The following is a 15,120-nucleotide window of genomic DNA, read 5'->3' on the forward strand; positions in this document are numbered from 1 at the left end:
AAGCAGTGGTATCAACGCAGAGTACTTCTCTCTCTCTCTCTCTCTCTCTCTCTCTCTCTCTCTCATATACTGTATATAATTTATGTTTTACATTTACAGTAAGAATAATTTTTGTAACAATTTACAGCTATATACGAACAAATAATAAATTTCAGTAAAATTAATTTAAATCAAATATGTGTATGTTAGTAAAATCATTACTTCAACGCATTACTTCGACGTATGATGTAATGATAAGATTTACAAGTTTATTTTACAAATATAGACAAGCTTTTTTTATAAAATGCATATACTTATTACCTTTTTTTTGTTTTATTTTTTTTTATTTTTATTGTGCAGGAAATGCTTTACGCATACCCTCGCTCCTCGGGAAAGGAGGCGAGGGTTATGTGGGACTCTCCTCATGTCGCCATCTCCGAAAGCCTAGCGCTTCCAGTCCCCCTAGGGGGATTGATAGCGCAAGACCCGTGGAGATGGGAGGCATACCCACTAAACCCAGAAGGACGCAGAGATAAGGATTTGGGGGCTCGATGAATCTATTGTAGCCCCCGAAATCTCAGAAGCAGTCGCCCGAGTGGGCGAGTGCGAGGAAGAGAAAATCGGCCTGGGGGAGATAAAAAAGACCCCAGGCGGAATGGGAGTAGTGTGGGTCCGCCCTTTGAAGGCAGCAAACAAGATTATAAAGGAGGGCCAATTAAAAATCGGCTGGACACTCGCGCGCGTAGAGTTACTAGACTCACGCCCCCTTCAGTGCTACAAATGCCTGGAGGGTGGGCACGTGCGCGCGCGGTGCCCAAATAATGTTGACCGCAGCGGTAGATGTTACCGCTGTGGCCAAGAAGGACACACAGCAGTACGCTGTGCAGCGGAGGTAAAGTGCCCGGTGTGCAGCGACAGAGGACTGCCCGCGAACCATCGCGCGGGCGGCAAGTCGTGCACACCGGTGCACAAAGGGAAGAATGGGGTCCCACTCAACCGAGTGACCGGAAGCCCCTCTGCCCCTGCAACAGCCGCTCCCGCGACACAGAAGAAAAACGCGGAAGAGGCGACTGCCAACAAGAAGAAGAAGGAGAACGCGCCCGAGGAGACATCCCTCTCCACTGAAACTCCCACACAGGAGGAGCCTAAGGAAAGGAGGACTCCGCGGACGCGCTCGAAGAGAATGGAAGAGGAGGTGCTTCCCGCAGGCGGAAGTAAAAAACAGCGCTTGCGGGAAGATCTCAGAGAAGGAAACCCCGCCGCGATGGAGGTCGCGGCGGAGAAGGAGGCCATGAGGACAGGGCAAGATGGCCTGTAAAGTGTTGCAGGCCAATCTCAACCACGCGAGGGACGCCCAGGACCTCTTCGTCCATAATCTGGCGGAGAGAGACTGTGGCTTGGGTATCGTAGCCGAGCTGTACAGAGTACCCATAAAGACAAATTGGGTGCAAAGTACGGACGGCTTGGCTGCGATCACCCGAAGGAACGCGCCCACGTCTCCCCCACTTAGGTTCATACAAGCCGGGGAGGGACACGTGGTGGCCCAGTGGGGGTCCATCGTAGTGGTGGGCGTGTACCTCTCGCCCAGTCTAGATAAACAGACTTACGGCAAGAGGTTACGCGCTCTAGAGAGGCAGATCAACAGCCGTCGCCCCGCCCCGTGATTATGGCGGGGGACTTCAACGCCAAATCTGGCGTTTGGGGCTCCCCACGCCAAGATTGGCGGGGCGGTGAACTCCTGGAGATGGCGGCGAGGTGCGATCTCGCTCCTTGCAATACAGGGAGCGAGAACACCTGCGTTAGAATGCGGGGCGGGTCAATTGTGGATCTCACATGGGTAACCCGCTCCGCACAGAGGATGGTTCGTGGGTGGCGGGTGTTGACGGAGGCAGAAACCCTTTCCGATCATCGGTATATAGGGTTCTCCGTCGACGCCTACCCCCGCGAAGTCATGGAGCGCCGCCGACTCCGGGAGGCTGCCTCTCACAGGTGGGCCCTACGCAAGATGGACCAGGACGCGTTCCTGTTTACAGTTGAGGCTGTTCTCATGGTCGATGGCGAGGACATGAAGGGGGACCTGGACGAACATCGGGCATGGCTGCAAGACACGATTGAAAAAGCGTGCAACGCAGCCATGCCCAAGATGACGGCCAGGTCCCTACGGAAGGCATATTGGTGGTCGGAGGAAATCGCCGAGGCACGGCGATCCTCCGACCACGCAAGAAGGCACCTTCGGCGAAGGAAGCGGTCTGCGCAGACAGACCCCGAGAGCTACGAGGACGCGTGGGACGCGTACCGTCACAGACGGGACGCCCTACGCGTCCTCATAAGGAAGTCAAAAGATCGGGCATGGAAGGAGTTGCTCTCCTCCCTAGATGAGGACCCGTGGGGGCGCCCATACCGGATAGTCTTGAACAAACTGCGGGGAGGGGCGTCTCCGATGACGGAATCTCTCGATCCCCAGTTCGTTAGTCGAGTTGTCGACGCACTATTCCCGCGCAAACAGGAAGAGGTGGACCCGATTCCTGCGCGGGAGTGGGAGTGGGACGATGAGACTATGGGGGTCACGGGAGGAGAGCTCAAGGACGCCGTTAGGAAAATAAAAAAGGGGAAAGCCCCCGGTCCTGACGGCGTCCACGGAAAGGCCTGGGCTTTAGCCCATCGGGGTCTCGCCAAGCCCATGCGGCACTTATACAATGAGTGCTTCCGCATGGGCAGATTCCCACGAGAGTGGAAGGAGGTTAACATCGTCCTCCTTCCCAAACAGGGCAAGCCGGGGGATTCCCTCTCGGCCTATAGACCAATCTGCCTTTTGGACGAGGCGGGCAAAATCCTCGAAAGGATTATTGCCGATCGCCTCGTCCACCATTTGTCCCGGGAGGGTCCCAATCTTAACAACGATCAATATGGCTTCCGCGCCGGGCGGTCGACCATTGACGCGATCTTGCGCGTCCGCTCGATCGCGGAGGCCGTAACGAGAGGGTGTTACGTCCTGGAGGGAGATTTTGACGCGTTCTGGCGTGACCTATGAAGGTACGCAATAGAAAGCCTGGCTCGCGGGCCGAGCGGTAGAACACGCGTGGTCAGGACTTATGAAGAGAACGCGACGTCGCAGGACGACATAAACATGTATGCTTACGTATGTGTGCGTAAGGAAGGAAATGTAAGTAGTGAATCTTAAGTATTATATTATTGCTTGTGATAATAAATAGTGCTAACTCGATATTCAAATATATATATATCATATGATTCTTAAAATCGGCCACAGAGCCAAGCCCGAAAATTAATTTCCAATTTTTCGGCACGGTATCTCGAATTGAGATTACAACGTTCCATCAAATTAATAATCCTCGACTTATTACAACGGGAAAATAGGCGAGAAAAATATAGGTCCGAAAAGTCGCTGAAGCGGGAATTGAACCCGCGTCTTTCGCTTGCCGGGCGACTGCTCTTACCACTAAGCTATTCAGACCCTTTCGATCCTATATTTTTCATTTTTGCCTTCTAATGGATGTTAGTAAATAGCGCCATGAGTTAGGCCGAGACGCATTATAAATTAAGAAAAATCTTTTTATCGGCTCTCAGTATTTAATAATTACAATGTGATTCTTAAAATCGGCCACAGAGCCAAGCCCGAAAATTAATTTCCAATTTTTCGGCACGGTATCTAAATACTTGGGTCTCCACCTCGATGGCAAGTGGAGCTTCGGCGAACATTTCCGTCGCATAGCCCCGAGAGTAGAGCGGGCAGCGATGGCACTTAGCCGATTGCTGCCCAATCTCGGGGGCCCAGACGGGAATGTTCGCCGCTTGTACGCCGGCACCGTCCACTCGATGCTTCTGTACGGTGCCCCAGTATGGGCGGAGAGACTGGACGCCAGCGGGTGCCCCCGCAGAGCAAAAGATGCTTTGCATCAGCTGCAAAAGCGGGTGGCGAACAGAGTCTGCCGGGGGTACCGTACGGTAAGTTGGACGGCTGTGGGGGTGCTCTCTGGCGGGTCCACACACGGCGGGCGCTGATCCGGGAGTGGGGCGAAAGATTACTCGACCCACGATTACCCGGTCAGCGCACCGTCGGGGCCATCTTGCCCTGTCTAGAAGAATGGCTAGACAGAGCACGCGGGGGTGTCACATATCATATGACCCAGGTGCTCACAGGCCACGGCTGTTTTGGCGAGTACCTGGGTCGTACACAGAAGGAGCGCACGGCATGATGCCACCATTGCAACCACGAGCTGGACTCCACCCAGCACACACTAGCGGAATGTGCTGCCTGGGCGGACGAAAGATCAGAGCTCGTGGCCACAATTGGAACGGATCTGTCACTGCCCTCAGTAATACGAGCAGTGACAGACAATGATGATGGATGGAAGGCGTTCTCCTCCTTCTGCAGCAACGTCATGCTGTAGAAGGAGGAGGCGGAGAGAGAGCGAGAGAGGACGGGTAGGAGACAGAGAGAGATGGAGGGGCGAGAGAGCAGCGAGGATGAGGAGTGGAGCTTGAGGAGGAAGAGGAGGAGGGTGACAAGGAGGAGACAGTCGGGGGCGTTCCCCCCCTCTGCGCCCTTGGTCGTGGGCTCACCTGCGGTCGGGGTGCGGCGGGGGGGGGCGTCCCCTTAACACCCGCATCCAGTCAGGATGCGGGATAAGGTCACCGGGGGGAGAGACGGAGACACATAAGTCCCCAGATCCCCCCCGGTGATCTCTCGGGAAATCGGGGGTTGGGCTGAGGTGGCCGCGCCTTAGGCGCGAGGGGGTTCAGTTTTGGCTGTTGCCTCTGCTGTTCCCCCCCACCGGTCTTCTTCCTCTTCCTCCTGGCCTCGGCGGGTGTCGCGAATCCTGGCGTCTGGGCCGCCTTCTCAGGCGTCTCGCCGGCCCGTCGTCGTCGTCATCGCTGTCCCCGCTGCTCCTGGGAGCGCGTTCTCGCTCCCTCTCTGCCTCCTCCTTCCGCCTCATAACTGTGGAGCAGAAGGAGGAGACAGCCCTCCAGGCCTCCTCGCCCCCAATCATCTTTTCGATGACCGGGAGCGAGAGGTCGTCGCCGATTGCTGCCGTTAGGACACCGCGCTCATTGGCCCATGCTGGGCAGTAGGCCAATGTATGCTGCGCGGTGTCCATATCATCCTCGCAGTGGTCGCCCGCTCTTTTCCGATCCTATACAGAAATGCTGCGAAGCAGCCATGTCCCGTTAAAATCTGTGCAAGATGGAACGACACCTCGCCGTGCGTCCTCTCCATTCATTTTTCTAACACTGGATGCACGGCCCCGACGACTCGTCTCCCCGAGTTGATCTCGGGAATATCAGCAAGATATTCCCTCCACCTTTCGATAAGACGTCGCCGGGCTTGGATCCTTATGATGCCCCTCACCCTGGCCGTTAACCTGAGTTCCCGCCGCTGGAGTTCACGCGTCTGGATGTACGTTTCCTCGTACGTCCTCGCGACGTGTTCCCGGCGGGAGCCTGGCCAGGGTTGTGGCCGCCGCATGGGAAACTGTTCTGTAGCCGCGAACCATGCGTTTGAGATGAGACTCCATCGCGGTCCCCACTTGCTCCCAGGACAGGGTGTTGAATGCATTCCTGATGGGAGATTTTTGACGCGTTCTTGCGTTACTCTACTGTGGTAAGCGATAATAAGCCCGACTTGCCGAGCGGTAAAACACGCGTGGTCAGGACTAATGAGGATAACGCGACGTGTCAGGACGACATAAATATTATGAATGTGAATTGATACGCACGTTTCGGTCTCGGTGCCGGTATTATTCTACTTGAAGGAAATGTGAGTAATAAAATTCTATCTCTTATTTACTATATTACTGTTTGTGATAAGAAAATAACGCTAACGTTTCAAATTATGTAAATATGTTTATTCTTCTGTATAATTATTATACAGGTATTTTGGTTGAGCTTTATTGCGCGTTTGTGATTTGCTTTTCTACTGTTATTCCTATTAATTCTTAAATAGTGTTAATTGATTCTGTCTTTCATTAATTACAGATAGAAGTTCGCCCTTATTGAGGCGCTCTCCGAAAGATGGGTACAGAAAAGGAGCTAGTGTCAAGGATTGCTCGCCCTTTCGGAGGCGCTCAGAAGGATAGGAGCTGTACGACGCCCTGTGAGAGGCGCGCGGTAGATGGAATAAAAATATATTAATGGAAGACCGAATTGTTTTCAGATAAGTGTAAAATCGTATTAAATAATAATATATATATGTATCAGTTGAACTTGTGATTAATTACAGGTTAACAGTGTCATGCAATAAGGAGAGAGCTCGACGAGTGGAGTGACAGTAGAACGATGCGAGTATCGACGGATGCCGAAGAGATTCGAATGTCGCGGAGTCGTGTCGTGTGTTAGCGTACAGTGTTAATAATTAATTTATTATTCGAACGTATTTGTTAGATGAGTTAAATCACTTAATTTATTAGTATAAGATTAAATTTCGGTTGAATGGTTAATTAGAATGTTTACTTTGAGAGTGAATTAAATATGTTGTAAATACTTATGATGATATTTAGTGGACGCTGGATAATTGCAGATTTGTGAATAAATGAGTTATAAATATTACTATAAATTTTATTATAACACGTATATATATTTTATAAGTATCACTGTGAGTATAAGTATAACTGTTTAATAATCTTATAATGTATAATGCGAATCGTATCTAGAAATCGATATAAATGTTCTGTTCTATCTGTATATATGATCTTTCTGAATTTAATAATTTTGATGATAATAATGAATCGATTGACGCTCTTATGAATTTGCGAGCGGTTATATACATATTTTTGGGCTACCCCCAGTCTTTCGATAGTCATACGTGGACCAGTATCGATGAGACACGTGTCGCGAAAACATAAACATTCTCGGTATATTTGCTGACTTCTTAGAATATTTGTGCAGTACATTTGTATTTCTAAAGATGTTTTGAGTTTTAGATTGAAAACATGTTATTATTATCGTGTACTTTAGAGCGTTAAGACTATGTAATTAAGTATGTTTATCGTCGTTTGAAATAAACCGTTAAATTGTATGACACTGGCTACAAATATTATTGTGTTATTACCCTTGCTAAAGTTTCCATGTCGTTGGTTGTTAATTAATGTAAATACATGTATGTGTGAATTCTCATGTGCTGTTATAACCATTTTAATATTAGTGAATATACGTGCGAATTACAGTGCTATTAATGATTATCTTGGCAGTATTTTATGGGATGATGAATTCAGGTATCTTGATGTAAATGCGGCTGTTGAATTGATGTATAATCATATTGAGTATGCGACATCTGCCTATGTGCCTAGATATCCGGTTCGCAGGTCTCTGCATCCTGCATGGTTTTCGGGGGAATTGATCTCTCTTATTAAGGCTAATAAATCTGCTCATTTCCGTTATAAATGTAGCAATCAATATTCCGATTATCTGATTTTCTCGAGACTGAGAGCGCAGTGCAAATCACTTGCATCGACATGCTTGCAGAGTTACGTACTTAACTCAGAGTCAGCGATCACCAAAGATCCAAAAATTTTTTGGAATTTTATTAATTCTATGACGACCTCCAATAAATCACCTACGTATATATACCATAACGATTCTTGTATCGATGATAGCTTGGATATTGCAAATTGTTTCGCAGATTATTTCGAATCTGTCTATTCCGTCTCTAATGGTCAAGTTTGTGATGTGATGTATGAGCATGACTTGAATACGGGACATGGATATTTCCATTGGGGACATTTTCAACTTTATTAATTCCACTCAAATAAATTCCAGTCCGGGCGCCGATGGCATCCCATCGGTGCTTCTTAAGTCATGCAACTATATCTTGTCTAGAGTTCTGTGGATAATTTTTAATAAGTCCTTATCAAGTGGTGTTACGTCCGGGGGTGCAGTTGCGGCGTAAATTTTACGAAATTTAAATCGCGACCTACGAACTCGAACTGCGGGGCGGACTACGTCGTATTTCGGAATTACTCCGGGGATACCCACGACGACAGGTATTTCCTTTATGGTCACGGTTGCGTTTTGGGAGAAAGGGAGCGTTTCGTATAGGTTCGATTACTGACGAATCAGTCCATGTATCCGCGGAATCGTTCGAGTGAATCGTTGACGGAGTGGAAAATAGTGATTACTGTATTACCATCCGAGTCGATACGGTAGGGTTCTTCACCACGGCGGTACAGAAGGTAAGCTCGTTGGCAATGATAACAAGGGTGGTCGATGTCACGTGTTTTCGACAGTCGGTAAAAATTGCAGACTGAGCAAACGACTCCGGTCGGTACGTCGCCGATAACGAGGAGATGCTTAGCGCAAGTTAACCACTCAGATTGCACGCCAATAGGTAAACGCATATGGCAATCCGTACAGAGAGCGGCACTTGTTTCCTTATTAATAAAACCGATTATCCGTTGGCAATACGGGAGGTTATTTAGGGTTTCTTCAATAGTTTCTTCCTCGGAATCATCCTCGGGGAGAAGCAAAGTGGTGGGGATGTCCAAGTGTGACGGTATTATTGGACACATAGGAGTTGATTGTTTAAACTAATGTTAGTTAAAATAAATAATTGCCATGAGGTCGATTTGAATGTTCTAACACGTTCACGAAGTTTCTAGATATTCTGGAAAGATTTAGAATTTTCCAAAGGGTTGACTGTAGGATACCTACTGCAGTTTTATGAGGGCCATAAACTGACCCTTGATAAAAAAAAAGGTTTCGCACGATTTCTCTTTTTGGGAGATGGTGAAAATTTAAGACGCGCAGAGAATATTCTGGAAACCACGTGGTAAGCTAATATTTCTAAAATTGCAAGAGAATTTATTAGTTATTATTGTTAAGTGATTCAAAAATGCGTAGACGTAGTTTCCGAAATAGATTCTTGTATTTCGCGGGTTCCTGGGCAGAAGGGAGGCTCGTGTTGTAAAGAAATATCTTGAGCACCTACCTTATTTAATTTCCAAGGAATGGACAACGACTGGATGGCGATGATCCGGGGTACCCGCGTTGTAGAGGGTGTACAGGATGCCAGACCTTTCTGCAGATACCTTGTACGGCGTGGATCGTTGTCCGGGATGTCGTTCAATAGCACCTTGGAATTCTTGATTTCGATCGCGTGCAATTGCGTAGGCCACTCCCGTAATTTAACGTCCGCGTGATTATTATTATTATTATTAATGCTAAAAGGCACGGAGTCGCCGAACAATCTATCGTATTCCGCGTCGTTATGATAGTCGATTCCAATGAAATTAGAGAGACCACGTGTTGATTCAGTGCGATGTAGTCGTGCTGTTATACGCCGTAGTTGATTCTTTCTTCCTGCACGGCGTGTTTTAGGCATTATAAAATTTAAACATTCTGAACGTCGTTTCGCTTCTGCAATAACTAACGTGCGGCGGTCCTCACTGTTCGTTGTTGCTTTCGGCGAGAGATTATGAGCGGTTCGTCCTCTCTGAATAATCACTACGAGGTTCAGGAAATATTTCTATGTTATAGAATAGTAATTTGTTAGGAATGGATTATTTGACGCGTGTTTTAGGCATTGTAAAATTTAAACGTTCTGAACGTCGTTTCGCTTCTGCAATAATTAACGTGCGGCGGTCCTCACTGTTTGTTGTTGCTTTCGGCGAGAGATTATGAGCGGTTCGTCCTCTCTGAATAATCACTACGAGGTTCAGAAAATATTTCTATGTTATAGAATAATAATTTGTTAGGAATGGATTATTCGACGTGTGCAGGCGAGAGAATTCGAGATGCGTTGTAGAAATAATATAGGCTTGGAGATACACGAGGTTGGAACTAATTTAGAATGAATTTAGAATATATATATATATAACACTTTTATTCTAGTATAACACTACGAGTAATACAAAGTATCTAAGTTAAATTTTAGAGTTAGAATCTTAGAGTTAGAGTCTTAGAATTAGAATTAGAATCTTAGAGTTAGAATTTGAATTTTAGAATTCGGAGAGAGTCTTAAAGGTGACTGCTCTGCTTGACGGCGCGATTAGAACTGAGCTCCTCTGGGCTCGCTCTGAGGTCCTTCGGTTTTCGGCAGCTCGGTTGCGGCGGCCGAGAGTGGGGGAACTCTCTAGAGTAGGGAGTTGCCGTGGTAGGGAAGTTCCCAGGTGCTGCGGAGCGCCGCGCTCAGGCACTAGGCGGAGTTAGATGTCATGGCCGGCATTGGCGCGCATTTCAAACGGTGTTATAAGAACTTAGAATTATTTTGCATAGGAGTGAAAAATTTAAGTAGCCGGACGTGACAGTGGTATCTTTCCGGAATCCTGGAAGCTATCTATCGTTACTCCGATTTTTAAGAGCGGGGATGGGTCTTTAGTCTCCAACTATAGACCTATAAGTAAGCAAAGTATTATACCAAAAATATTTGAGAATTTGATTACTATATAATAGTATATAGATAATAAACTTGCTTTAATGTTGAAGAATGTAGTGATTGAGCAACAGCATGGATTTATTGCTGGTCGTTCTGCGGTTACGAATTTATTGGTGTATCAGGATTTTATAAGCGCGACAATTGAGGATGGCTCCCAGGTAGATGCTATTTATACCGATTTTAAAAAGGCTTTTGATAGTGTTGACCATGCTATACTGCGTTGCAAATTGCGTGCCTTTGGCATTGGGGGTAACATATTAAAATGGATAACTAGTTATTTAACTGATAGATTGCAGATCGTTAAGTACAATAATTGTCTATCCAGAGTTATAAAAGCGTCGTCAGGCGTACCACAAGGTTCTCATTTAGGCCCGTTACTATTTAATTTATTTATTAATGATATTGGAGAAATATTTTAACATAGTAAATTTTTGCTCTATGCTGATGATTTAAAGATTTTTCGTCGGGTGGATAACTCTGTGGATGCGGATCTTTTACAGCAAGATTTGCTTCGCCTTGACCATTGGAGCAATAGGAATAAATTACACTTTAATTTATCTAAATGTCATGTAGTTCGTTTTAATCATAAAAGATTAGTGTATAAGCACGACTACATGATAGATGGGTTTACTCTATCAGTTGTTGATGACATACGAGATTTGGGTGTCACTTTTAGCGCGGATTTATCGTTTGGTAAACATATTCGAAATATCACGAGTTGGGCGTTTAAAAAACTTGGCTTTATAATGCGCTCCTTCAAGTATTTTAAAAATGTTTTTACTTTAAGATTGTTGTATTGCACGCTTGTTAGGTCTCAGCTGGAATATGCATCGATTGTCTGGGATCCGTATCAGAAGAGTTGTTGCATTCTGATTGAAAGAGTGCAGCATCGATTTCTCCGCAGGATGAGTTTTCTTACGGACAGGCCAATGCGTTTCTCCGATCATACGTATGATGTAATTTTGAAGAAGCTTAATTTAAGCACATTGGAAGATAGAAGAGTTTTTTTAGATTTACTGTTTTTATATAAATTGATCAACGGCCATATCTGTTGTTCGGAATTATTGGCACGAGTAAATTTGCGTATCCCAGCTAGGCCTCTCAGAATCAGTCCAATTTTCGGGGAAGAATTTCATCGTACCTCATTTGGTAAATTTAAACCGCTAAACAAACTTAGCATATTGGCGAATAAATTTTCAGATCGTGTCGATTTCTTTCACTGTTCGCTCTACTCATTCAAACGATCTCTATCGAAATGTTTTCACTAATTTATCACGTATTTTTTGTTTCTGATTGTTAATACTTATATTGCGTTGTCTCTTATTATAATTATTTTAATTATGTCTTTTACTGATGTTAATACATAAAATTTTCAATTTTGTTTTTTGTATTAGAGGGATGAGTCCCGTTAAATAAATAAATAAATAAATAAATAAATATATATATATATATATATTGACGTGAACTTGATAGCATTAATAAATAAAGTCTAGTTATACATATGAGTGCATGTACAATATTTTAAGTCAATATATAAATTTATAATTCCTGATACAAAGCATTGTTGACATATATATATATTTGTAAAATTCAATAATATGTCACTCATACGTATGTGGTTTTAAGATTATTCATTTGAAATGCTACTTCGATGTATAAAAGATAAAGGACAATAGCCTTGGAATCTGATTGTGAATGCTAGTTTGTTCGTTATTTGTTCATGTAAGCAGTATGTCTGTGGATCGCACACTTACATGCATTTTTAAGCTGTCTTCGATATTCTAGTCGGTCTTAAGCTATTGTTAGTTGATAATTATGTAAGATAGTATTTGTTCTTGTTACAATATGTCTAAATAAAGATGTTGATATGCATATATCCTTCTGGTTTGTTTACGTTTAGAATCTCGCATTTATATGTTCATGATTTTATCGATAAAGAGTTATACTGTAGATGCATATGTATATGTTATACGCGTATGCTACGTTAGTTTCATATATACACTTGTATGTGTGTATTCTTGAATTGATTGTGTGCGTTAAAAGTTATATATATATGTATATATATATATGTATATGAATGTAAGCGTATTACATATACTATCTTATTTGCAATATTTCACTGAATGATACGTACGTAATTCTTAATATAATTATTAATATATCTAAATTAGTATCTTTATAAATATGTTTATATACCCAAATTTGACTGCTAGACATGAATGGTCTAGTAATAATAATATTAAATTAACGTTAATATTATTAAATTAAACATTGAAAAAGGTAAAATAGCACAATTCGTTTCATTAGGCTATTTGAATTCTCCCGCTTTAATTGAAGAGAGCTTTCTCTCCAAATTCTCTCTCGTTCCATTATGGCCGCTTTGTCGTCTGCTAGTGTTGACAGGCGCGATGTTGTGTATTCCTTCGATTGTTGTCGACAGTATTTAGATGCGATTTATTCGTATTACCGCGTTGAGATCAAATGTAATTATAGTGGAATCTTGTGTAAAATATGATTTAAAGATCGGTGGCGAGGAAGAAGATAGATAATTAAAATAATATAATAATTAAAGAAAAAAAAAGAATAGTGACTGACGTTAAGGCGCGACGCTGGCCGTTACACATTGACGATGTCTAATGACACCGCCATGGCCACCCCGCCCCCGTCCACTATGGACTCCGCGAGGGATCGAACGCGTTTGATCGCGTCGATCGTTGATCTCCTCTCGCTGAATCCATATTGATCCTCGTGAAGGTTCGGTCCATCCCGGGACAGGTGCCGGACGAAGCGGCTCGCAATCACCCTTTCCAACAGTTTGCCCGCCTCGTCTAACAGGCATATAGGCCTGTAAGCAGGAGGGAGCCCGTTCGCACCGCTCCTCTTTGGGATGAGGATCACTTTGGCCCTCTCCCAATCTGAGGGGAAGATTCCCTCCCTGATGCAGTCACCGAATAGCTGCCTCACAAATACGGACAGGTGGTCCAAGGCCAGAACCCAGACCCGGCCGGAAATACCATCAGGCCCCGGGGCTTTATTGCCCCGGGATGTAAGCCTTTTGATGATCCCGACCATTTCAGTCCCCGAGACCTCAAGACTGTTGTCCCGCTCCGCTGGCTCCCCCTGTTGGAAGGGGGTTCTTGCGGCAGTGGGAAAGAGTTTACTTAACGTATCCTCTAAGTCCTGGGGCTCGAGGGACTCCGTGACGGAAGGCGTCCAACGTCGCAGTTTGTTCATAACTGTTTTGTAAGGGCGCCCCCAAAGGTCCGAGTTCAGCGTGAGCAGGTGTTCGTCCCACGCCTTGGCCTTGGCCTTCCTAATGGCCGCGCTTGCGTTCGAATTTATAAACCTCGTATGGCTCAGCCGTCGCCTCGTCGTCATCGCGCCGCCTGAGCCTGGTGAAGCGGCGCCTAGCTCTGACAGTTATCTGTCGTTGCTCGGCGATTTCGTCGCTCCACCAGTATGCTGCGCTGCGCGGTTTCGCTTTGGCTCGGGGCATGGAGGCGTCGCACGCTCTCGACATAATGCCCCGGAGCCACTCGACCCGACCATCGATGTCTTCTGGCATCACCGTGACTGGCCAGGTCGCCGAGACGACTGCGGCCATTAATCTCTCCGTATCAAGTTGTTGAGGGCCCATCTCTTGGGGCTTTCCTCGTTCTCCCCCTGGGCGCGGCGAAGCACCCCCTGGCGGGTGACATTGACCCTCATCATTATGTACAAATGATCTGAGAGGGTCTCATGGTCCGTCACCCGTCAATTATCGATCCTGTTCATCGCAGGGGGATTTGCCCATGTGAGATCCACGATAGACTCCCCCTGCGGACGAACGCAGGTGCTTCTCGTGCCTGTATTTAGTATATACAGGCCGAGTGCCACAGCTCAAATCTCGAGTAATCTGCCCCTCAGGTCGGTGCGCCGGGAACCACAACTTGTCGATTTGGCATTGAAGTTCCCGGCCACCACTACAGGGCGATGAGATTGGGAGCGCACAGCGCCCTCCAACCCATCCAGCATCTGTTCGAACTGTGCAGCACTTAGACTGGGGGAGATATAACATACCACAACCGAGATGGGCCCCCATTCAACCATCACATACCCCGCACCTGCGCCAATCTTTTGGCAGGGCGGGGAATTTGTCTCCATCCTCCAGGTAATTGTCACGGAGCCCTTGTCGTTGACCGCCCAGCAGGGGTGGTCGTCGGGCACTCTGTAGGGCTCCGCAGCTATACCCAAACCACACCCGCGCTCCATTAATGTTTGTACAAACAAGTCCTGAGCTGCGCGGGCGTGGTTCAAGTTCGCTTGCAGGAGATTGACGGCCATGCTTAGCGTGACTCGTCAATCTCCTCCGTGATTACGTCCATAACTTCTACAGCCCTATCGGGCCCCGCAGAGAGGGGGAGAGAGAGGGTGAGAGAGAGAGAGTGGAGAGGGAGAGGGATAAGGAGAGGGAGAGAGAGAGAGGGAGAGAAATAAATTCCACACATTGTGTTTGACATTGACTTCGATAAGAGGCTATGAGCCATTGTATGGCGCCTTATAAATAGCATCAAACCGAATATCTTCTTCACTCGTGCGTCGGACGCGTCCGCGTATAGTCGTGTGAACGTGAGATGGATGAGTGTGTGAGTAAGAGTGAGTCCTCTGTCGGAAATTCCTCACTATACTCTTCATTAGAGTCCACTTTTGAGTACCGCATGACATATTATTTCACTTTGTCTATTTAGTGGGGTACCGATCGGGGGCTCACGGCT

The 15,120-nt window shown here is 46.1% G+C and overlaps 2 protein-coding genes across 2 annotated transcripts; one reads left to right on the top strand and one right to left on the bottom strand.

Annotated features, from left to right (window-relative positions):
- The first annotated feature begins 1,286 nt into the window (after window positions 1–1,286).
- On the top strand, window positions 1,287–1,643 carry LOC145940194 (uncharacterized). The gene has a single exon (XM_083045107.1). It carries the CDS (start codon window positions 1,287–1,289, stop codon window positions 1,641–1,643), a length of 357 nt encoding a protein of 118 aa, XP_082901233.1.
- A 12,602-nt stretch (window positions 1,644–14,245) lies between these two features.
- LOC145940195 (uncharacterized) lies at window positions 14,246–14,689 on the bottom strand. Its single transcript, XM_083045108.1, has one exon. It carries the CDS (start codon window positions 14,687–14,689, stop codon window positions 14,246–14,248), a length of 444 nt encoding a protein of 147 aa, XP_082901234.1.
- Between the last annotated feature and the right edge of the window lie 431 nt (window positions 14,690–15,120).

This window comes from Prenolepis imparis, unplaced genomic scaffold, assembly GCF_030444845.1.
Source record: "Prenolepis imparis isolate NDT839.2.m4 unplaced genomic scaffold, iyPreImpa1.0 SCAF_9, whole genome shotgun sequence".
Taxonomy (NCBI): domain Eukaryota; kingdom Metazoa; phylum Arthropoda; class Insecta; order Hymenoptera; family Formicidae; genus Prenolepis; species Prenolepis imparis.

Excerpts from the sequence above, each read along its gene's own strand:
- LOC145940194 (XM_083045107.1), top strand. The coding sequence starts at position 1,287 with ATGGCCTGTAAAGTGTTGCAGGCCAATCTCAACCACGCGAGGGACGCC.
- LOC145940195 (XM_083045108.1), bottom strand. The coding sequence starts at position 14,689 with ATGGCCGTCAATCTCCTGCAAGCGAACTTGAACCACGCCCGCGCAGCT.